Genomic DNA, 24,315 nt, shown 5'->3' with positions numbered 1-24,315 from the left:
AGCTGCTGCTTGCAGCACTGGCATCCCATCTGGGTGCTGGTTCAAGTCCTGGCTGTTCCACTTCCAGTCCAGCTCTCTGCTATGGCCTGTGTGGGCAGTGGAAGATGACCCACGTGAGAGACCCAGATGAAGCTCCTGGCTCCTTGCTTCAGTGTAGCCCATCCCTGGGCTTTTGGGGAGTAGACTAGTGGATGTAAGACTTCTCTCTCCCTGCCTCTGCCTCTCCCTCTCCCTCTCTATAACTCTTCCTTTCAAATTAATAAATAAATCTTTAAAAAAAAAAAAAAAAGCAAAACATTGCTTGTGAGATCTACACCTATACTGGAATGCCTGATTCAAATCCGAATTCTGCTTCTGATTTCCTGCTTCCTGCTAATGTGCACTGTGGGAGGGGGCAGGGGATAGGTCTGAATGCCTGGGTCCCTGACACTCATGTGGAAGACCAGATTCTAGGCTCCTGGTTTTGGTCTGGCCCGGCCATAACTATTGCAGGCATTTTGGAAGTGAACAGTGGTTGAGGGCTCTCTCTCTTTCTCTGTCCCCACTTTCTGCATTTCAAATAAATAAGAATTACAATTAAACTAATCATTTCATATTTAGATTTATTATCCTTATTCAGAGTAGAATTTTTTTAAGAGATCTATTTATTTATTTGAAAATCAGAGTTGCACAGAGAGAGGAGAGGCAGAGAGAGAGAGAGGTCTTCTATCCAATGGTTCACTCCCTAATTAGCCGGATCTGTGCCGATCTGCAGCCAGGAGCCAGGAGCTTCTTCCCGGTCTCAGGGGTTCAGGGGCCCAAGGACTTGGGCCATCTTCTACTGCTTTCCCAGGCCACAGCAGAGAGCTGGATTGGAAGTGGAGCAACTGGGTTTCAAACTGGCGCCCATATGGGATGCCGGTACTTCAGGCCAGGGCTTTAAACCACTGCGACACAGCGCTGGCCCCAAGAGTAGAATTTTTAAAAATGCATAATTACTGTTATATTAAATGTTTATGTGTTAATTTGATCTCTGCTTTTAATATTTAAGTTAAATTTATTGGAAGAATGTTTATCTGTGTTTAAATATACACATTGAATTGATTCAGATAAGTATCCCTCACTAGCTAGAACTGGTTCTTAATCTGTTTTTTTAAAAACATTATGGCTGTGTCTTTTTTTTAAGATTTATTATTTTATTTTATTTTAAGATTTATTTATTTATTTGAAAGGCAGAGTTACAGAGAGGCAGAGAGAGAGAGAGGTCTTCCATCCAGTGTTTTCACTCCCCAAATGGCCGCAATGGCTGGAGTTGCACAGATTCAGAGCCAGGAGGCAAGAGCTTCTTCAAGGTTTCCCGAGTGGGTGCCATCTTGTACTGCTTTCCCCAGCCATAGCAGAGAGCTGGATATGAAGTGGACCAGCCAGGACTCAAACCGGCGCCCATATGGGATGTTGATACTGCAAACGGCAGCTTTTCCCACTATGCGAGTGTTGACCCCTCTTAATCTCTTTTGGGTCATACATTCCTTTAAGAATCTGATAAGGCTGTGGAAGCTCATTTTACAAAAGTCAACTAAGTATACACATATATTTTGCAAATAATTTTAGAGGATTTTCTGACTTCTGTGCTTATCCTTATAACCTAGGTTTTGAGTAACCTCTGTAGTAATGGAGTTCCTGGGTTTGTTTGTATTATTATGACTAACATATTACTCTGTTATATTTTTCTGTTAGGCTTACCTCATTTTTCTTCTGGTATTTTTCGCTGTTGGGGAAGAGACACTTTTATTGCACTTAGAGGTTTGCTGCTGATTACTGGACGCTACTTAGAAGCCAGGTATGAGATTCTCTTACATAGTGCTAATGTAAATCTGTGTCTGAATGTGTTTTCCATACTCTTCAATCTTTCCTTAATAGCCATCTATTCTCAACATTTGGGAGGTGAGTTTTCCATAGAGGTTTTTTTTAAATGTATATATTCATTTAATAGGATCATAGAAGTTCAAAGAAGGTGAAAATCTTTGAAGTTACTAAGTTATAGTCCTTCATATTCCAGATCAGGTTATTTTCAGCATTTGCAAATTTATTTCAATAAAAAATTATAATCATTTATGCCTTCTATAATGAATGCATTACTGGCTCTTTGAATCTTGTAGAAAATACCAAGAGTTCGTGTATTTATTGTCAAGCCTTGTAACCTCCAGTTTGTGTATCTTCAAGTGATATTTTTGTACATCAGAATAAGATGAATGGATCTGTAGGAGGTTGAAAAGCAAGCTCTGTGGGAATACCACTCAGAGTGTGTTCCACAAATCAGCATTGTACCATCATTTGAAAGCTTGTTGGAACTGCAGGTTCTTGATCCCTATACCAAACCTCCTGAATCCAAATCTGGGGATGGGGAACATGAGGTTGACAGGCAGGAAGCTGTGTAATTATCTGCAGTCTGAGTCTAAAGTTTGAAAGCACTGCTCTAGAACATTTTATGTTAAGCCAAATAGCATTTGTTTTGATGTCATCAGGAAAATAACTGAAATTTGTTTCTTCACATGCAAAAAGCTTTCATTTTGGTCATTTTAAAATTCAGATTTCTAGGTAATTCTGAAATGAATTGCACTCTTTCCTGATATCCTAATATATAAAATAAATTTTGTTATTGACCTAAGTTACTATTATGGCGCTATAGAAATTTGGGAGACTATTTGCTTGTTTCCTAAATGTCCCTAAATGATTGATGCAGAAGTAGGAAATAGAACACCAAGATTCAGCATAGTATGGTAGCTAAGAACTTGGACTTTGGGATAGACTGCCAGCTTCTAATCCTGGTTCCAAAACACCAAATGACAAGTATTTCCTCTCTTTGTGCTCTCTGTAAAATTATTAAAGTATTTGCTTTATGGACTTTAATGAGGCTTTAATGAGTTAGTACGTAACACAGTTCACATGTCTAGAAGAGTTTCTGCCACATGCTAACCATTCCATAAATGTTACTCATTTAATCATAATTATTGTTGGCTGAACACCTAATTAATTGTTGATTGTATGCACTTCCACAAGTTTCTGCTTCTCAGCTTTAAAATGACTACACAGATGATGGGTCTGAAACTGTGGCTTGTCAGCTGTTTTGTAGACCTCTGAGCAAATAGCTTTTACCTTTTATAGTCATTAAAAAAAAAAAAGTGTGAGAGAGACCATATATGGCACAGAAAGCCTTAAATATTTACTCTTTACAGAAAACATTTGACCACCCCTGATCTACATGATTCCCAGAAGATAATGTATTTTTATGGTAGTGCTAGCAGCTATAAATTATAGATTCTTAAATTTCAATGATTTTTCACAAACAAAATTTATTTCTTGTTTATCGTCTTACTTTTATGTTCAGTAGGCAGCTTTCCACATAGTGATTCAGGGGCACAGTTTCCTTCCATCTTGATGATTTGCCATCTTCCAAAACCTGACCCCTGTTGTCAGCCAACAAGGAGGAAGAGAGAACCTTGGGAAAATACTGATTACACTTGTGGTAGGAAGACACACATCAGTTCCATTCAGTTTCTTGCCTGGAATGCAGTCATCTGGCCACAACTAACTGGGTTAGGAAATGTAGCAAACCCACTTGGTAAAACAAGGCTCTTTATCTCTCACAAGTGGCTCTGCTTCCTCCTTCTACATATATATTCATGGATCAGAGGTCTTTTTACTCAACTTTCAGTGTAGAACATTGCTCTTGATGCTTAAAAGATTGATAGCATGCTTATCCTTTATAAATTGGAAGTGTCACTGTCCATACTAACACTTTTGCTGTACTTTAGAAAATAAAAACATTCCTATTGCCCTTTAAGAGATAGGTATTAAACTGAGATATAGAATTAACAAAATTTCTGAGTGATTTTAGCCAAAAAATGCTAAAGCTTAAACATTTTAAATGAATTTCCCGCTAAAGACCTCAGCTTTCTTATTTCAGTCGCTTTCTAGAATGCCATACCATCATAGAAATGAATTTGTTGCTTGACATTGTGATGGTAGGATAGCAGTTTGAAAGATAACATGTTTTCTACCAAATTTTAAATGTGATTATGCTTTCCAAGGTTGGCTTCTACATCTTTCTTTTCTTTTTTTTTATTTGAAATAATAAAGTTCATGTTTGATAGTTATTTAGATTTCAAAATACCGCAGATTTCAAGTAGAATCTAGAGCTATGAAAAACTTAAAAATCACCCATCTGATCTTTAATGCCATGTATGAAAAAGCTAAACCAGAGAGGTTAAGTCAGATTGTTAGAGAAAATCCAGGGCTAAAATTAAGGCTTCAGACCTTTAACTTATTCCATATAAAAATATAAAGAAATGAGAAAATATATCCAAAATATAGTCACCCAAAGTGACTGTTTTTTTGTCTTTGATTTTGTAAGTGTTTGTTTTCATTTCAAATGATCCACTTAATTCTGTTTTAGGAATATTATTTTAGCATTTGCTGGTACCCTGAGGCATGGTCTCATTCCTAATCTCCTGGGTGAAGGAACTTATGCCAGATACAATTGCCGTGATGCTGTGTGGTGGTGGCTACAGTGTATTCAGGATTACTGTAAAATGGTTCCAAATGGTCTAGACATCCTCAAGTGCCCAGTCTCCAGAATGTATCCTACAGATGATTCTGCCCCTTTGCCTGCTGGCACACTGGTAAAGATCATTTCTTAAAATACTTTTTCCTGAAAAATGACTCTCAGTTTCAAATATAAAGTAAATACAAGTAAGAATCTGAATCTTGAGTATTTTTCAAAAATCAGTATTTATTTAGCACATACTAGCCCTGTAAGGGACTGCAGAGATAAGACTAAAGAGCTTGCAACATGACAGAACATCAGTGTGGTCATTGCCAAAAGGTATAAAGGAAGTGCTGTGTAGTCTTACAAATGGGAGAGAGATGCAGTAAGTGGGCCTCAGGGAGAACTTCAGAAAGTAGCTAAAATTTCACTGAAACTGAGCCATAAAGTGTGTGTAGGATTTCAGGAGAGAAAGTGGATGTTATAGGGAGACATTAAAGATGAAAAGAGTAATGAAGCACGTGGTAGGTTGAAGCCTGGCGTAGGACATACCTCTCTGTCCAGTGTGGGCCACCTGCAGGGTTGTGAGAAATTGGGGAAAGGATGCACTGAGTTATCGGAGGCCTTGACTACCAATCTGGGAAAAGTTCAAAATTTGTCTTAGTAGCAGTTAAAAATGGATAAATAATTTTTAATGATTTTTTTCCTAATCAGGAGTATACAATGATCCTGTACTTTAATAACATCTGAACTGTTTTCCAGTGAAATTTATCTGACAGTGGGTGAGGCTTTAGACTACCCCACTGCTAGCGTGTGCTTGTGTCTCCATGATGTTTCAGCCATGAAATACTCAAAAAACATTGTCCCAGATTTTTATACCTGTCTTCTGTTGTTAGCTAACTAATTTCAGTTACATGAATCAGGCAGGTGTGATCTGACCCACGACTACTTTTTCACAATTTGTTGAAGAAAAGAATTTCCACAGCATTATAGAAAAGCTTCATAATTATAATTACTAGCAAAATTTTTACATGATAGACTTTGTGTACTTATCAAAGGCTTTTAAATGAAGTAATAATTAAACATATAAGGACTTTAAACATTTTTCCTAACATTTTCTATCTTATTTTTAAAAGGTTGATCATATGTCTCCCCATATGTCAAATTGAGCACCACATTTGTTATTTATGTGGGTAAATGAAATGATGTATGGGCCTTTCATTCTCCAGGGGCATTTTCATAGTCATCATAGATCCCCAGATTTGGAGGTTCTGCTTTTTCACAGTTTATCCCCATTTCCTATGTGCATATGCAGAAGAGTAAGAACAGCAATGCCAAGTTGCCGGATGACCAGCTAGGTTCATTTAGTAGCTGAACAGTTCACTCTGATAGAAACTATACAAGTTCCAGGTTTGTTTTCATGCACAGTATTAGAAAAATTCCAGATTATTTCATATCACAAGACTGAGCAGACAAAACTACTAACATTAAATGTTCATATGACGAACTTATTTGGTGTTATTTTGGTAGAAACAACTCCTTCCCCAGCCCACCATGATTCCCATTTCTCCCTACAAAGGAAAGTATATATTTACACATTGCTCTAATGGTGGGACTTGGAGGGGGGGGTAAGAAAAATGTAATCTCTGACAGAGGTAAAATCCATTGTGTCTCAAACAGGATCAGCCATTGTTTGATGTAATACAGGAGGCTATGCAAAGACACATGCAGGGCATCCAGTTTCGGGAAAGGAATGCTGGTCCACAAATAGACCGAAACATGAAGGATGAAGGTACAGAACTTTAACTACAGCATAAAGATAAACCGATGATGTGAAATTAAACCTTGTAATTGTTCAAATACTTGGCGAATATTTATTTGAATGCAAATTCTCAGGATACAACAATGGAAAAGATTAATTTAGTTCCCAATATCACCAAGTTTTTAGCTTTACAGGAAATATAAACTTTTATATCTTTTGTCAACTAATTTAAAAGGTAATTTTGATGGTTACATTTATAGTCATCATCATAATTGCCATTGAGTGCTATTTGCTAGACATTTTGTTAACTCCTTTATCTGTGTTATTCTCATGTAACACTCCAAAGAATATGGAGAATAAATTATGTTTATAACATGAGAAGACTGAAGCAGAATCAGAGTCACATAGCTAAGTTGCAGAGGTAACATTTCATCTGTTTCATCTAGCCTCCTACATAATACTTTTTGTGAAAAGGTATATTTGTCTATGGAGTTAAAATAGATGTACTTTTCAAACTACTATTGTGTTTTTTGCGTGTTTTAAATATTTTTATTTATTTATTTTGAAAATCAGAGGGGTCAGTACTGTGGCACAGCAGGTTAACGCCCTGGCCTGAAGCACCAGTATCCCATATGGGTGCCAGTTCAAGACCTGGCTGCTCCACTTCTGGTCCAGCTCTCTGCGATGGCCTGGGAAAGCAGTAGAAGATGGCCTAAGTCCTTGGGCCCCTATAGCTACGTGGGAGACCGGGAAGAAGCTCCTGGCTCCTGGCTTCAGGCTTCAGATCGGCACAGCTCCAGCCGTTGTGGCCAATTGGGGAGTGAACCATTGAATGGAGAACCTCTCTCTCTGCCTTTCCTCTTTCTGTGTAACTCTTGACTTTCAAATAAATAAATAAACCTTTAAAAAAAAAAAGAAAGAAAGAAAGAAAGAGTTACAGAGACAGGATGAGACACAGAGAAAGATATTCTGACAACTGGTTCACTCCCAGATGGCCGTATCAGCCAGAGCTGGAACAGGCCAAATCCAGGAGCCAGGAGCTTCATCCAGGTCTCCCATGTGGGTGGCAGAGGCCCAAGCACTGGGGCAATCATCTGCTGCTTTTCCCAGGCATTAGAAGGGAGCTGGGTTGGCCCATATGGGGTGCCAGTGTCCCAAGTGGCAGCTTAACCTGCTATGCCACAACGCAGTCCACCTAAAACTACTTTTGATTTCGTCATATTCCTTATCTTGCTGTATACTAACATCATCAGCCAATACATGACTCATAATTTATATGATTTTATTTCTCATTCCACTTTGAGAATTATTCCAATAAGTTTGTTGTACATTTGTTTTTAATCTTGTAAAGCATGTGTTGTTTTATGTGTATTTTTAACTTTGTAATTTATGAAGAATTAGAGACTCATAGAAGATTGCAAAAATAATAAGCAAAATACCATAAACCTCACCAAGCTTCCCTCAATAGGGACATCTTACATAACTGTTAATTGTGTATATGTGTGGTTTAATGCTTTGTGTAGCTTCATGCAACCAGCACCACAATCAAGATACAGAACTAGTTTATTACCACAAAAATCTTTGTGTACTCCTTTATAGTCACACCTACAACCCCACTCCCACTGTTTCTCTCTGACATCTGCTAATATGTTCTCCAGATCTATAATTTTGTCATTTTGGGAATTTATTTAAACTGACTCGTAGAGTATATTAGCTTTTGAGATTTTTTTTTCCACTAAGATTAATGCCCTTGAAATCTTTCCAAATTGTTACATTATTCCTGGATGTTGTTTTCTTTTATGGATGTACCAGAATTTATTTAATTATTAACCCACTGGAAAACATTTGGGTTGTTTCCATTTTTGGGTTATAGAAATAAAACTACCATAAACATTTCATAGATAAGCTTTTGTGTGAAGCAGGTTTTTCACTTTTCTGGGATAAAAGATCAAGAATATGTTTGAGTCATACAGTAAATACATGTTTTGTTTTATTTTTTAAAAAGATTTTATTTGAAAGGCAGAGTTAGAGAGAGAGAGAGAGAGAGAGAGAGAGAGATAAAGATCTTCCATCTGCTAGTTCACTCCCCAAATGACCACAATGGCCAGGGCTGGGCCAGTCTGAAGCCAAGTGCTAGGAGCTTCATTCAGATCTCACATGTGGAAGAAAGAGCCCAAGGACTTGAGCTGTCTTCTGCTACTTTCCCAGGTGCATTAGCAGGGAGCTGGGTCTAAAGTGAAACGGCCAGGTCTTGAACCGGCACCCATATTTGATACCATTGTTGCAGACAGTGACAGCTCCCATGTTTTGTTTTATAAGAAACTGCCAAACTATTTTTAAGGATCATTATTCCATTTTGCATTTCCACCAGCAAATGTCTGGTTTCTCTGCATCTCACCAGCTTTTAGTGTTACCACTTTTTTTTTTTTTTTTAAGAAAAGCCATTCTGATTGTAGACCACTGCACATTATGACTTTGAGTTTCCCTAATGTTGAACATCTTTTCATGTGCTTATTTTCCATCATCTTCCATCATTGCTGGAATTTCTATTCGTCTCTTTTGTCCATTTTCTAATTTGATTACTAGTTTTTTGATTACTGAGAGAGTTTTACATATGCATGTATGCGGTGGTAAAATATGCATAAAGTCTGTTTTTAAGTTTGAACCCTGGAGTAATGTGTCAATTTCACTCCTTTTATAATTTTTATATCTTGTTTATTGTCATAATATAGATGTACAAATATGCCACCTTAACCATTTTTAAGTATATAGTTCGGTCATGTTAGGTCATTCAGGTAAGGGATTGTTGCACAGCAGATCTCTAGAACTTTTTCATCTTGCAAAACTGAACCACTGTACCCATTAAAGATTAATTCCTTCTCTACTGCCCCAGCCCTTGGAAATCACCTTTCTACTTTCTGTTTCTATGATTTTTACTATATTGGGTACTTGATATGAGTGAAATCATACAGTATTTATCCTTTTGGGACTGCTTCATTTTATTTAGCATAATGTCAGGGTCCACTCATGTTTGTAGTACGTGATAGGATTTCATTCTGTTTTTAAATGTTTCTGAGACAGAGACAGAGAGAAATCCTCCATCTACTGGTCCACTCCATAAATGCCCACAACTAGGGCCAGGCCAGGCTGAAGCCAAGAACCCAGAGCTCAACCCAGGTCTCAAACCAATGGGTGTCAGGAATCCAAGTACTTAAGCCATTAGTTGCTACCTCCCAGGCTACACATGTTAGTGGGACACTGGAATTGGCAGTAGATCCAGGATTCGATATGGGTGTTGTGTATCCTAAGGAACAACTTAACCAATGCACCAAATGCCCACTACTAGGATTTTCTTCTTTGTAAGGTTGCGTTACATTCGATTGTATGTTTCTACCACATTTATTTATCCTCTGTCAGTGGACATGAGTACCTCTACCTCTGTGTATCATAGTGCAGTGAATGTGGATATGCAGGTATCTCTTCAAGATCCCATGTTCAGTTATTTTGGATATATACCTAGAAGTGGAATTGATAGGTCATTTGGTAATTCTAATTTTTTGAGGAATCTCTATAATATTTTCCATAATGATGGCACCTTTTACATTCATATTAACAGTGCACAGGGCTTCCAATTCTCCAAATCATCACTGAAACTTACAACTTTGGTTCTTTTGGTAGTGGTCATCCTGATGGTTATGAAGTGATATCTCATTTTGGTTTTAATTTGCATTTCTGTGATGATTACTGAACTTGAACCTTTCCATGTGCTTTTTGGCCAAATGTGTATCTTGTTTAAAGAAGTGATTGCTCAAGTCCTTTGCCCATTATTGAATTGCATCGTTGAGACTATCTGTTGTAGAGTTGTAGGGCTCTTGGTATAATTTGGCTGTTAAACTTATATCAAATATAGTTTGCAGACCAGCGCTGCAGCTCACTTGGCTAATCCTCTGCCTACAGCACCAGCACCCTGGGTTCTAGTCCCGATTGGGGCGCTGGATTCTGTCCTGGTTGCTCCTCTTCCAGTCCAGCTCTCTGTTGTGGCCCGGGAGTGCAGTGGAGGATGGCCCAAGTGCTTGGGCCCTGCACCTGCATGGGAGACCAGGAGGAAGCACCTGGCTCCTGGCTTTGGATCGGCGCAGTGCGCCGGCCATAGCAGCCATTTGGGCAGTGAACCAATGGAAAAGGAAGACCTTTATCTCCGTCTCTCTCTCTCTCACTGTCTAACTCTGCCTGTCAAAAAAAAAAATATATATATATATGTATATATATATATATAATTTGCAAATACCTTCTCCCATACTGTAGGTTATCTTTTCAGTCTTGGCAGTGACCTTTGATGAAGTCAAATTTATCTATTTTATTCACGTGTTTTTGGTGTCATGTGCAGTAATTCCTCACCAAAACCAATGTCATGAAGCATTTACACTACATTTTTGTCTAAGAATTTTATAGTTTTAACTCTTATTCTTAGGTCTTTGGGCAGTTTTGAGTTAACATTCGTATATTGTATATGATTCAACTTCATTTTTTTTTCAATGGGTATTCAGTTTTCCAAGCAATATTGGCTGCAAAGACTGTCCTTTTACCATCAGATGGTCTTGGCATCCTTGTCAGAAAATATTTGACCATACAATAACAGGGGTTTATTTCTGCAGTCTTTATTCTGTTCCATTGGACTATATGACTGTCACTATGCTAAAATTATACTATTTTGATACTATAGCTTTGCAGTAAGTTTTAAAATCAGGAAGTCTGTCTTCCAAGTTTGTTCTTTTTTAAGATTATATTAGCTATTCGGGGTTCCTAGAGATTCCAAATTAATTTTAGGGTGTGTTTTTCTTTTTTAATTTTTATTAATATAAATATTTAATTTTTATTAATATAAAGATTTAATTATAAAGATTTTTATTAATATAAAGATTTCATGCATTCTGCAGGCACAGTTCCAAGAAGACAACCACACTTCCCTCACTCCCTGTTCCCCCACAATTCTCCTCCCTCCCTCTCTACATCAGTTTTTGCAAAGATGTAATTTTAATACACTCTATATTAACAGGCTTAATTTGCCACTAATCGTAACATTTAACAAGTAAAAAGTAGGAAGACAACAGTTCCACAGGAGTATATACAAAGGTTAAAATGACAGTCATATCCCAGAATGTCCATTTCATTTTTAACATTTTTTGAGTTCTATAGTAAGTGCCACATATTTGTCTTTTGATACTGGCTTATTTCACTAAGCATAATGTTTTCTAGTTGCATCCATTTTGTTGCAAAAGACAGGATTTCATTCTTTTTATGACTGAGTAGTGTTCCGTAGTGTGTGTATTTATACATGCATGGACACACACACACACACACATCACATTTTCTTTGTCCCAGTCATCAGTTGATGGACATCTGGGTTGATTCCATATCTTAGCTGTTGTAAATTGAGCTGCAATAAACATGGGGATACAAATAACTCTTTCATATGCAGATTTAATTTAATTTGGGTAAATTCCCAGGAGTGGGATGGCTGGAGCAAACGGTTGGTCTATTTTCAGATCTTTCAGGAATCTCTACATTGTCTTCCATAATGGTTGTACTAGTTTACATTCCCATCAACAGTGATTAGAATACCTTTTTTCCCACATCCTTGCCAGCTTTTATTGTTTTTTGATTTTTGGATGATATTCATTCTAACTGGTGAAGTGAAGTCTCATTGTGGTTTTGGTTTACATTTCCCTGATGGCTAGTGATCCTGAGTACTTTTTCATGTGGTCTGTTGGCTATTTGTATTTAACCCTTTGAAAAATGCCTTTAATTTATTAAATTTATTTTTATTTATTTGAAAAGTGTATATACACACACACACACACACACAGAGAGAGAGAGAAAGAGAGAGAGAGAGATCTCACATCTACTAGTTCACTCTCAGAATGCCTGTAGGGCCAGATCAAAATCAAGAGCTGGGAACTCAGGGCCAACACTGTGGTGCAGTGGGTTAAGCCACCATTTGCCATGCTGGCATCCCATATGGACACTGTTTGAGTCCTGGATGCCCTGCTTCCAATCCAGCTCCCTGCTAATGGCCAGGGAAAGCAGTGGAAGACGGCTCTGGTCCTTGGGCCCCTGTATATGTGGGAGACCTAGAGGAAGCTCCTGGCTCTTAGCTTCAGCTTGGCCCAGCCTTGGCTGGTGCGGCCATCTGGGGAGTGCACCAACGGATAGATTCATTCATTCATTCTCTCTCTCTCTCTCTCTCTCTCTCTCTCACACATCCACTCTCCACCTCATCCACTCTCCACTCTCCTCTCTCCTCCCTCCTCTCTCCTCTCTCTTTGTAACTCTGACTTTCAGACTTTCAAATAAATAACTCTTTTATTTAAAAAAAAAAAAAGAGCTGGGAATTCAATTTGTTTAAGATGTATTTTATTTATTTGAAAGACAGACTGGCAAAGAGAAAGGGAGAGAGAGAGATAAACAGATCTTCCATCCTCTGATTCACTCCCCAAATGGCCGCAATTGTTGGGGCTGGCCTCAACCAAAGCCAGGAGTCTGGAACTCTATATAGATCTCCCACGTGGGTCACAAGGGCACAAGCACTTGGGCCTTCTCCTGCTGCTTTGCCAAGTGTATCAGCAGGGAGCTGGGTTGGAAGTGGAGTAGATAGGACTTGAACCAGCACTCCAGTGTAGGATTTCAGCATTGCAGATGGCAGCTTAGCCCACACCACCACAACACTGGCCCAAGATTTTAGCATTTGGTCATATTTTCTTCAGATCTTTCTTTTGAAAAGAAATGACCAAGTAAGATGCATATAAACTTCATCTTGATCTTTTCCAGCTGTCATATAATCAAAGTTTACTGTTTCCATGCATGTTTTTAAACTTCATGTGTTTATGTGTTTGAGTATGTGCAAATTATATATGATATAATGTAGTAGTATTCACTGCTCTATAATGTAATAGATATATACTATATGTAACTATTTTATGTTTTTAAATTCTACACAAATATTATATTAGATACAGCCACATAGGCATGTATTATTAGACATATTGTAGACATAAAATATTAGTATTATTTATGTTTTAAATTTTTACTGAAATATTTCTTTTTGTACATAGCTTTTTGCATCATTTTTACTCACCCATTTTATTTTAAGGATTCATCCATGTTGATACATGTAAATCCAATTTATTAATTTTAAATGCTAATAGAGTTTTCTAGTGTATAAGTACAATACAGTGTTTCTCCTTTCTTCTACTGATTGGTTGTTCATTTTTATAGTCATGCAAGCATAGTTGTAATGAATATTCTTGTACACATCTCCGTGTGCATATGGGTTGGGTTTCTCTAGGGTGTGTATATATGGAAATGAAGTCACCAAGTGGCAGAATGCACTCACTTAGAACTTGCAGGGTATTACCAAATTGATCTCAGAATGATTGTATTGGTTTATTATATTCCTTTAAAACTGTATAAATGTTACAAATAAAATTCTTATTTTTACATGCTATATGTAATATATCATAATTCATTATAAATGTTTTATTTTGCTTTTTTAGGTTTTACTGTAATTGCTGGGGTTAATGAAGAAACAGGATTTGTTTATGGAGGAAATCGCTTCAATTGTGGTACGTGGATGGATAAAATGGGAGAAAGTGACAGAGCGAGAAACAGAGGGATCCCAGCCACTCCCAGGTAGTGTTTATTTTATACTGCTTACACTGTCATATTTTACTGTTTCCTTTTTTAAAAGCACATATTTGTGGAATCTTTTACTATATCAACCATGAACTCTTCATATTAAGTCAATCAAAATCAGCCTTTCTCCTTCTCTCAACCACTTTCTGTTCCACTCATCCCTTCCTCTGCCCCATTACACATACACACAATCCTCTTGGTATAAGTCATCAAATAAATCTATCTGTTCTCTTTTGGAAGTTCTCATAGATTGTCTACCAGCACCTGCGAAAAACATTTTATCATTCATTGTTTCTATTAAGACATTCTTTCAGTGTAAACATTTCATTATGCCCATCTTTTGCAAACATGGAAAACCACTAGTTATTCTTTTATGAAAAACTTTCACTTCCTGAACCTTTTTCCTCCTTTTTTTTTAAATCTTTCATCCCAGAATTTGTCATTTAATTTTTTTCTTTCCATGATTTCAAAAGCTATCAGGAAATAGCTTCTAATACTATATTAAGCTGAGAAGCTATTTTCTTATTCTAAATTTTATTTTCACTAAGAATTATCCAAAAAAGCATTTAGTAGTTGTTGTGTTTATTTGATTTTTAATTTCTTTAATAACTGTTTTGCTACATTATTAGATCTTATACTTCTTTTTTATTGTTCCTCAGAAAGGAGCTCTGGGGCATGGGGTGAAGCCACTGCCTGCAACTTCATATCCCTTTTAGGTGCTGGTTCATGACCCAGCTGCTCCACTTCTGATCTAGCTCCTTACTAATGGCATGGGAAAAGCAGCAGAAGATGGCCCAAGTGCTTGGGCTCCCCTCTTGGGAGACCCAGATGCAGCTCCTAGCTCCAGGCTTCAGCCTGGTTCAGTCCTGGTCATAACGGCCACTTGGAGCGTGAATCAGCAGATGGAGGATCTCGCTTTCTCTCTCTCTCTCTCTCTAACCCTGTCTTTCAAATAAACAAGTAAATCTTAAAAAAGCTTTTAAAATGTATATTAGGAAGATAAACAATTGCAAAATAGTAAGAGGAGATTTTTTTTTTTTACATAATGCAATACATACTCCTTTAAACTAAGGATTTTTAGGCTCCAGTGCTGTGGCATAGCAGGTAGGGCCGCTGCCTGCAGTGCTGGCATCCCCTATGGGCGCGGGTTTGAGTCCCGACTGCTCCACTTCCAATCCAGTTCTCGGATATGGCCTGGGAATGCAGTGGAAGATGGCCCAGGTCCTTGGGCCCCTGCACCCACATGAAAGACCCTGAAGGAGCTCCTGGCTCCTGGCTTCAGATTGGTGCAGCCAACTGGGGAGTGAACCAGCAGACAGAAGACCATTCTCTCTGTGCCTCTCCTTCTCTCTGTGTGTAACTCTGACTTTCAGATAAATAAATCTTTTTTTAAAAAAAGTAAGGATTCTTAATGGCTTGTAATTATTAAAATTTATTACTGAATATCCTTTTTTTAACTTTTATTTAGTAAATATAAATTTCCAAAGTACAGTTTATGGATTACAATGGCTTCCCCCCCCAATAACTTCCCTCCCACTCTCACCCCTCCCATCTCCCACTCCCTTTCCCATTCCATTCACATCAAGATTCATTTTCAATTATCTTTATATACAGAAGATCGATTTAGTATATATTAAGTAAAGATTTCATCAGTTTGCACCCACACAGAAACACAGAGTGTAAAATACTGTTTCAGTACTAGTTATAGCATTACTTCACATTGGACAACACATAAGGACAGATCCCACATGAGGAGTAAGTACACAGTGACTCCTGTTGTTGACTTAACAATTTGACACTCTTGTTTATGGCGTCAATAATCTCCCTAGGCTCTAGTCATGAGTTGCCAAGGCTATGGAAGCCTTTTGAGTTCGCTGACTTCGATCTTATTCAGACAGGGTCTTAGTCAAACTGGAAGTTCTCTCCTCCCTTCAGAGAAAGATACCTCCTTCTTTGATGGCCCCGTTCTTTCCACTGGGATCTCAATCGCAGAGATCTTTCATTTAGGTCTGTGGGAATGCGAACTGGTTAAGCCTCTATGGAAGTCAGTCTGGAGATTTCTTAGAAACCTGAATATAACCCTACCATACAACCCAGCCATCCCACTCCTTGGAATTTACCCAAAGGAAATTAAATTGGCAAACAAAAAAGCTGTCTGCACATTAATGTTTATTGCAGCTCAATTCGCAATAGGTAAGACCTGGAACCAACCCAAATGCCCATCAACAGTAGCCTGGATAAAGAAATTATGGGACATGAATACCCTTTTTTAAGCTTTTCATATATCTACTCTCATTTTATTTGAAAAATAGAGAGAGATCTTCCATCTGCTGGTTCACTTTCAAATAGAAGCCAAGAACTTAGAACTCCATCTGGGCCCCCTATGTGGGTTGCAGGGACTTGTAGTACTTGAGCCATCATCTGTTGCTTCCCCAGATACACATTAGCAGGAAGCTGAATCAGAAGCAGAGGAGCCAGGAATCCAGGAAGGACTGTGTGCATCTCAAGTGGCTGCCTAGTTGCTACATCAAACACCCACCTCTGAATGACCTTTCAATAGTGCTTATTAAATGACTCAAACATAAAGAAAAGACTTTATTTTTAATTTTAGAGATGGGTCTGCTGTGGAAATTGTGGGCCTATGTAAATCTACAGTTCGTTGGTTGCTGGAGTTATCCAAAAAAAATATTTTCCCTTATCATGAAGTCAGAGTAAAAAGACATGGTAAGCTGTTCATTTTATTTGCAAAGAAATTTCTAATATATTGTCTATATTATTAATGTATTTAATTGTATTTGGTTCAGTCTGTTGATATTAGAAAACCTTTAAGGTTAAGAGGAAATAGAAATCATTAATTTACTTTGAAAGTTGTAACAGACCTGGTTGTTGTGGTGGTTTTATAGCAACTCTGAATTGAGGTAAGAAAATCAGCATAGTTACCGCCTTATTGTGCTTCCCTTTTTCCTCAGCATGCCTGTGAGCAAGTTTGTGAATTCAGTTCTGAAGTCTTTACTTCTCTTTTTCTAGAATAGTGCTGTCCAATAGAAATACAGCTTAAGCCACATTCATAATTTAAAATTTTCTAAGGCCCACATTTAAAACTTAAACAAAACAGTTGAAGTAAATTATAAAGTATTTGTATTTAACCCAGTGTATGTAAAATATTATTCAACATGTAATCAATATAAGATTATTCATGAGCCATTTTATATTCTTTTTGAGAGGTAACTGGATTTTCAAAGGCCAGTGTATATTTTACATTTATAGCACATCTCAATTCAGACTAGCCTTCATTTTCAAAGTGAATAATTTCTTTCTTATCATAGATAAAAATAAGTAAATATTACTTTTTGGCTATAATTAGATGTATGAATTGCTTTGGATATGTAAAGCTAACTTGTCTGTGATCATTTTGCAGGAAAGGTGGTAACGGTCTCATATGAGGAGTGGAACAGGAAAATACAAGACAACTTTGAAAAGCGGTTTCATGTTTCAGAAGATCCTTCAGCATCCAATGAAGAACATCCAAATCTGGTTCACAAGCGTGGCATCTACAAAGATAGTTACGGAGCTTCAAGTCCTTGGTGTGACTACCAGCTCAGGCCCAACTTTACAATAGCAATGGTTGTGGTAGGTGTTTGCTATTATTAAATTTCAAAAGGTGTTGTGAAAGATCTTAGTTCTTCCTTCACATTTGTAATTGTTTACTACCTGTTTATATAATCTAATTAATAATATATTATGCAGATTACCTTTACCCTAGAGTATACAGTATCAAAAAGTAGGAAATAATGGATGAAGACTAACAAAGTCTTCCCAACATATTTTTCACATAATATCACACATAGACAATGATAATATTTGTGCAGCACATTGGGATAAATGTATTAAGCTGCTTATGCCAGATCTAATGGCCTCAGTGAACCCCAGGCCCCACCTACCTGCCCCAAAAACTGAAGTTATCTGTATTTCAACACACCTGTGTCACAACCTGTGTTGCAGCACACTGGTTGGAAAGCTCTGAACTAGTGAAGTAAAACAAGTAGCTTAAATTCACATTCTGTTTTATTTGTTATATTGCTGTAATTAAGAATTCTAGACTCTCTCATATCTTAACTCTACTGATCTTTTACTTACCATCAAAAATAATCTACTAGGGCATAGCAACTTAATATGTTATCCCTCTTAGTATTTTTTTTGTTTGTTCTACTTAATACTTTTGGTTGAATACTGTAATCAATACACAAGTCTTCTTAAGTGCTGAAACTTAACTGAAAAGTGATCGCTGTTAAATATAAGAGTGGGAATAAGAGAGGGAAGAGATGTGCAATTCGGGACATGCTCAAGCTGACTTAACCTCAAACGGTAGAGTTAGAAACATACCAGGGGATTCCAATTCAATCCCATCAAGGTGGCATGTACCAATGCCATCTCACTAGTCCCAGAGATCAATTTCTGTTCACAATTGATCATAATGATAGGACTAAGAACCAAAGGGATCACATAAACAAGAATAGTGTCTGCAAATACTAGCTGATAGAATAAAAAAGGGAGAGAACGATCCAACATGGGAAGTGAGATACACAGCAGACCCATAGAATGGCAGATGTCCTAAACAGCACTCTGGCCTTAGAATCAGCCCTTAAGGCATGTGAATCAGGCTGAAAAGCCCATGAGAGTGTTTCAGGCATGGAAAGCCAAGACACTCTGCCAAAAAAAAAAAAAAAAAAAAAAAAACTTAAATGAAAGATCTCCATGAGTGAGATCCCAGTGGAAAGAATGGGTCATCAAAGAAGGAGGTACCTTTCTCTGAAGGGAGGAGAGAACTTCCACTTTGACTATGACCTTGTCTAAATATGATCAGAGTCGGTGAACTCAGGGGGCTTCCATAGCCTTGGCAGCTCATGACAAGAGCCTAGGATGATTACTGATGCCATAAACAAGAGTGTCAATTTGTTAAGTCAACAACAGGAGTCACTGTGAACTTACTCCTCATGTAGGATCTTTGGCCTTAGTGTGCTGTACATTGAGATTTAATGCTATAACTAGTACTCAAACAGTATTTTTCACTTTATGTTTCTGTGTGGGAGCAAACTGTTGAAATCTTTACTTAATGTATGCTCAACTGATCTTCTGTATATAAAGAGAATTGAAAATGAATCTTGATGTGAATGGAAGGGGAGAGGGAGTGGGAAAGGGGAGGGTTGCGGGTGCGAGGGACGTTATGGGGGGGAAGCCATTGTAATCTATAAGCTGTGCTTTGGAAATTTATATTCATTAAATAAAAGTTTTAAAAAAATAATCTACTAGGGCAATAACATAGAAAAATATATGTGTTCTTCCATGTCTGCCTAGTTGTTCCTATATTATTTAAAAGATTACTAAGCATAGTTAACTCAGCATAGGCATTTGGCACAGCATTTAAGATGCCGCTTGGGACACTTGCATTCCAAATCAGAGTGCCTGGGTTCAAGTCCTGTCTCTGCTTCTGATTCCAGCTTCTTGCTAATGCATACCCCTAGGAGGTAGCAGGAATTTGCTCAGCTAGTTTGGATCCCTGTGCCCCACATAGGAGACCTGGATTGAGTTCCAGGCTCCTGGCTTCACTTCAGCCTGGCCCAGCCTCAGATGCTATAGGCATTTAGGGAGTAAACCAGAGGATGGAAGATCCCTTTTTTTTCTCTGTCCCTGCCTGCCTGTCGTGTCACTCTTTTTATGAGAATAAAAAATGAATTACTTAAAAAAAAATCTATCCCTACATATAATTCGAAGCAGATAATGGGAGTGAGTAAGAGCTTAAAAAGTAGCATTCCTGACTACAGTACAATGAAAAACATAAAGGTATATAAATATAGCTTCATTTCAGAGTCCATTTGATTTCATTTAACCATTGCAAATTATTGATCAACAGTGCTTTCTGTCTCTTCTTTGTCCATACAAAAAGAAGTATTCTCATGCTGTTACACTACAAGTTATTTTATTGTGATGCTAGAAGCAGAAAATGGGTACCCGATATGCTCAAAGGAATCTCTTGTAAATCTTCTGAAGAGTGAATGAGATGAGTTTAAATGTTTTCTGTCTCCATTATGCTGTGGAGGCACCATTTTTCAGGCTGGTACACGTTCTTGAAGTGGCATAAGGAAGTATCAACTCTATGAGTTTTCCTGGCTTCTAAGGCCAAGGACAGTGCTTCTAGGTTGCCTGATAGGATTAGATAGGATTAGATCTGGTTAAGATCAAATTCTTCAAATTCTGACCCACCCAGTATTTTTAAATAATTTAAGAATTTTTATTCTTTTCCGAGTTTGTGAATGATTTAGGTGGATAAGAACTAACTCTTCTGTGGTCGTAAAAAGAAGTTTGCATATTTGTTTTTGACATTCATTAGGCCCCAGAACTCTTTACTGCAGAAAAAGCATGGAAAGCTTTGGAGATTGCAGAAAAAAAATTGCTTGGTCCCCTGGGCATGAAAACTTTAGATCCAGAGTAAGTAGGAATATAAGTATTAAAAAGAATATTGTTGATATTACATTAAATCCAAATACATTGACATTAACCATAGTATATTTGACTGCCAATAACACATCTTAAGTTGTAAACTGTTTTTGAAAACAACTTCTTTATTTTCATAAAGTGTGAGTTTTCACCATGCCTTAGCTTATCCTCTATTCAGTAATCAACTGGTTTTCAGTTTATAAAACTAATACATTATAATTACTCCTATGTTCTGATAGCTGTTTTTTTCTGATCATAAAATGAACACGATTATTGTGAATATTGGAAAGTTACAAATGTATATAGAAAAAAATAATTCTTCAATAATCTCTTCCTCTAAAGATATCTAGAAATAAACACCACTATCATCTAGCCTACTGCCCAGTCTTTGCTGTGCATTTTATACAAATTTGTACCTTGTATGCACATACCTATAAGAACATGAAAAAAACCTCCAAGCTCTTGCTCCATTTCTCCACCCCTAATCTTTCTTCTCAAACTTTTTGTGTCTTCTAGTTGTTCTTTTCGTATTTCTAAATATGTTTATATAACTCTTATGATTTTTAAGTATTAAGTATTATTTGTTTACTTCCTGTGATGACAGATGAGTATTTAATTCTAATCTCACTTCACCATTAATCCTCTCCATACTTCCCATCTAATTATACCACTCCCTTTATTTAAATCAATAAAGAATTTTGTTTTTATTTTATGATTTTGTGTTTATTCCATGTTATATTCCCCTTTTTTTCCCAACTTTTTTTCCTTGAGTTTCTAGTGACTTTTTCTTCTACTGTTTTCCTTTAAAGCTTGATAGACATCATCAACTTGCTTTCTATATCAAAAATGACAGAGACCCACCTTTTTAGATTTTTTTCTGCTTTACTGTGTGCTTATTTCAGTCTTAAGAAGCAAAATTTTATATCTATATTCTTCTCTGCATCCTGAGGTATTTACAGTTCCAGAGATGTTCAAGAACCACTGGTCAAGACTAAAATGTACAGTTAAAGCTTATTCCTGTAGCTAGTTCTATCTCACTAAAAAAAAAAATGCAATTTAATTAAACCAAGTGTAGATAACTGTCTTGTTTTATGTGTTGCATTAAGTCTGACATATTTTGTTTAGTTTATAGGTATGTTATAAATTCTGTATATTGTAAAAATATAAAGTTGCTATTTATAACTTTAATTTTACAATAACTTTCAGAAGTTTCAGAAACAACCTTTGCAATGTATAATTACTCAACTGTCAGTGTTTGCTGGTTCAAATTATTCTAAATGTACTTTTTTATACATATTAGAAGCCTGATAAAATAGTTGACTTTAACCAGTATTTAGTGTCAGTACAAATCTTTGAAGGCAAGATAACTGAATATTTTATGTTTTTTAATATTAGCCAGTACGTACTTGTCAGTCATTCCATAATAAATTATTAAAGTCCTCTGAACTCAGTATATACTAATTTAAGGTAAAATGATTAATGTATCAATGCTGAGCTTATTCTATACATTGGAAGACAAAATAATTTGATAATTTCTCTTATCTTTGATGTTAAGTCTTTCTCATGCTTCAACTATAATGTCTGATTTTCCTTTATTTAACTTAAATTCCAATCATTTTGCAGTGATATGGTTTACTGTGGAATTTACGACAATGCCTTAGACAATGACAACTATAATCTTGCTAAAGGTTTCAATTATCACCAAGGACCTGTAAGAATTTCCTTTCTCTTCTCTGACTTTTCAATTTAAATTCTTTTATTCAAATAATTTTATATATTCAGTTTTTTTTCTTTTCAATTATCTTTTCATAGGAGTGGCTGTGGCCTGTTGGTTATTTTCTTCGTGCAAAACTATATTTTTCCAAATTGATGGATCGGGAGACTAATGCAAGGACTATATTTTTGGTTAAAAATGTTCTTTCTCGGCATTATGTTCATCTTGAGAGGTAAGTCACTGAGGGCATGTCACTTCCGTAACAAGCATTTAATCTTTTTATTAGATATTAGGTAAATAACATTTCCTTAGAGTCCATTTCTGGGCTCAGTGGGCTCTGCATATCCCACTGGAATTTGAAACTTTACTCTTTAACCCAACAAGGTCCATGATAGAATTTTTTACCTTCCCTAAATCATTTCAGGTGGATTTTTAAAAGAAACAAAATTTTATGTATATATGTATATACACACATGTTAAATTGAGATACAGTAATGGTATATATTTATGGGGTACAGTGTGATATTTCAATCCATGTGCATAAAGTATATGTTCAAATCAGAGTAGCTAATATATTCATCACCTCAAATAGTTATCATTTCTTTGTGTCAAGAATATTAAAAAGCCTCTCTACTAGTTATTTTAAAATGCACAATTAACTGTTGTCAACCATGGTTATTTTACCATGCTATACAACATTAGAAGTTATTCTTTTTTTTTTTTTTTTTTTTTTTTTTTTGACAGGCAGAGTGGACAGTGAGAGAGAGAGACAGAGAGAAAGGTCTTCCTTTGCCGTTGGTTCACCCTCCAATGGCCGCCGCGGCCAGCGCGCTGCGGCCGGCGCACCGCGCTGATCCGATGGCAGGAGCCAGGAGCCAGGTGCTTTTCCTGGTCTCCCATGGGGTGCAGGGCCCAAGCACCTGGGCCATCCTCCACTGCACTCCCTGGCCACAGCAGAGGGCTGGCCTGGAAGAGGGGCAACCGGGACAGAATCCGGGGCCCCGACCGGGACTAGAACCCGGTGTGCCGGCGCCGCTAGGCGGAGGATTAGCCTAGTGAGCCGCGGCGCCGGCAGAAGTTATTCTTACCCAACTGAATTCCTGTACTCAGATCACCAACCTCTCTCCCTCCTCCTTTCTCCAACTTTTCCCAGCCTCTGGTGACTGCATTCTATTTTCTATGTTCATGAGATCAACTGTTTTACCTTTCATATACTAATATAAATGAGAACATGTGGTATTTGTCTTTCTGTGTCTGACTTATTTCACTTACCGTAATGTACACAGGGTCTTCCATGTTGCCACAGATGGCAAGATTTCATTCTTTTCCTGGCTGAATAGTATTCCTTTATGTATATGTACCATATTTTCTCTATCCATAATTCTGTAGATGAGCAGCTAGGTTGATTCCATATCTTGGCTGCTGTGGCTGGTGCTACAGTAAATATGGGAGTACAGATATCTCTCAGACATGCCAATTTCCTATCCTGTGAATATATATACCTCATGGTGGGATTGCTGAATTCTATAGTAGTTCTTATTTTTTTGGAAACCACCATACTGTTTTCCATAATGGCTTCTAATTTACATTCCCACCAATAGCATATGAAAGTTTCCCTTTCTCTACATCCTCACCAGTTTTTTTTTTTTTTTTTTTTTTTGATAACAGCCACTGGGGCAAGATAATATTTTGTGCTTTTTGTTAGGAAACTGGCACAGTTTTATCTATGGCACAATCTACACCCTGATTTACATCCTAGGCCCTAGCCCCCGCCGCCATTGCTGGAAGCCAGGTGGCCACATGGCCCAACCTCTGTGGTCAAGCTCCGCCCCCATCCTAATGGGATTCAATGCTCCTGCTTCCCTGCCCGCCCTCGGGCAAAGTTTTAAAAGGGCCTGTTCCTGAACAATGTGCTCTCTAGGCTCTTCTCTCCTGCGTTCTCTTGGTTCTTCTCTCCTGCTCGCTCTCCTCTCTCTAGCCTCCTCCTCTGGTCTCTTGGCTCTCTCTCTCTCGGCTCCTCTCTGCTTTCTCCTCTCTCTTGGCTCCTCTCATCTCTCTTCTCTCCTTGCTAGCTCCTCTCCTCTCTGTTTCTCTTATACTCTCTTTCTCTCTTTTTTTCCTTCTCCT

The 24,315-nt window shown here is 37.4% G+C and overlaps 1 protein-coding gene across 5 annotated transcripts in view; it reads left to right on the top strand.

Annotated features, from left to right (window-relative positions):
• The window catches only part of AGL (amylo-alpha-1,6-glucosidase and 4-alpha-glucanotransferase), an 88,703-nt gene that overhangs the window by 49,777 nt on the left and 14,611 nt on the right, over window positions 1-24,315 (top strand). For 4 of the 5 annotated variants that reach the window (XM_008263966.4, XM_008263969.4, XM_008263968.4 and 1 more), the window contains 9 exon segments: window positions 1,717-1,819; window positions 4,436-4,661; window positions 6,206-6,317; window positions 13,841-13,976; window positions 16,591-16,703; window positions 17,398-17,609; window positions 20,368-20,465; window positions 22,098-22,185; window positions 22,287-22,420. In XM_008263966.4, coding sequence (XP_008262188.1) covers window positions 1,717-1,819; window positions 4,436-4,661; window positions 6,206-6,317; window positions 13,841-13,976; window positions 16,591-16,703; window positions 17,398-17,609; window positions 20,368-20,465; window positions 22,098-22,185; window positions 22,287-22,420 — 1,222 coding nt within the window. 5 annotated transcript variants of the gene reach the window in all.

This window comes from Oryctolagus cuniculus, chromosome 7, assembly GCF_964237555.1.
Source record: "Oryctolagus cuniculus chromosome 7, mOryCun1.1, whole genome shotgun sequence".
In the NCBI taxonomy this organism is placed as follows: Eukaryota; Metazoa; Chordata; class Mammalia; order Lagomorpha; family Leporidae; genus Oryctolagus; species Oryctolagus cuniculus.
This window is presented reverse-complemented; position numbering and strand designations above follow the sequence as displayed.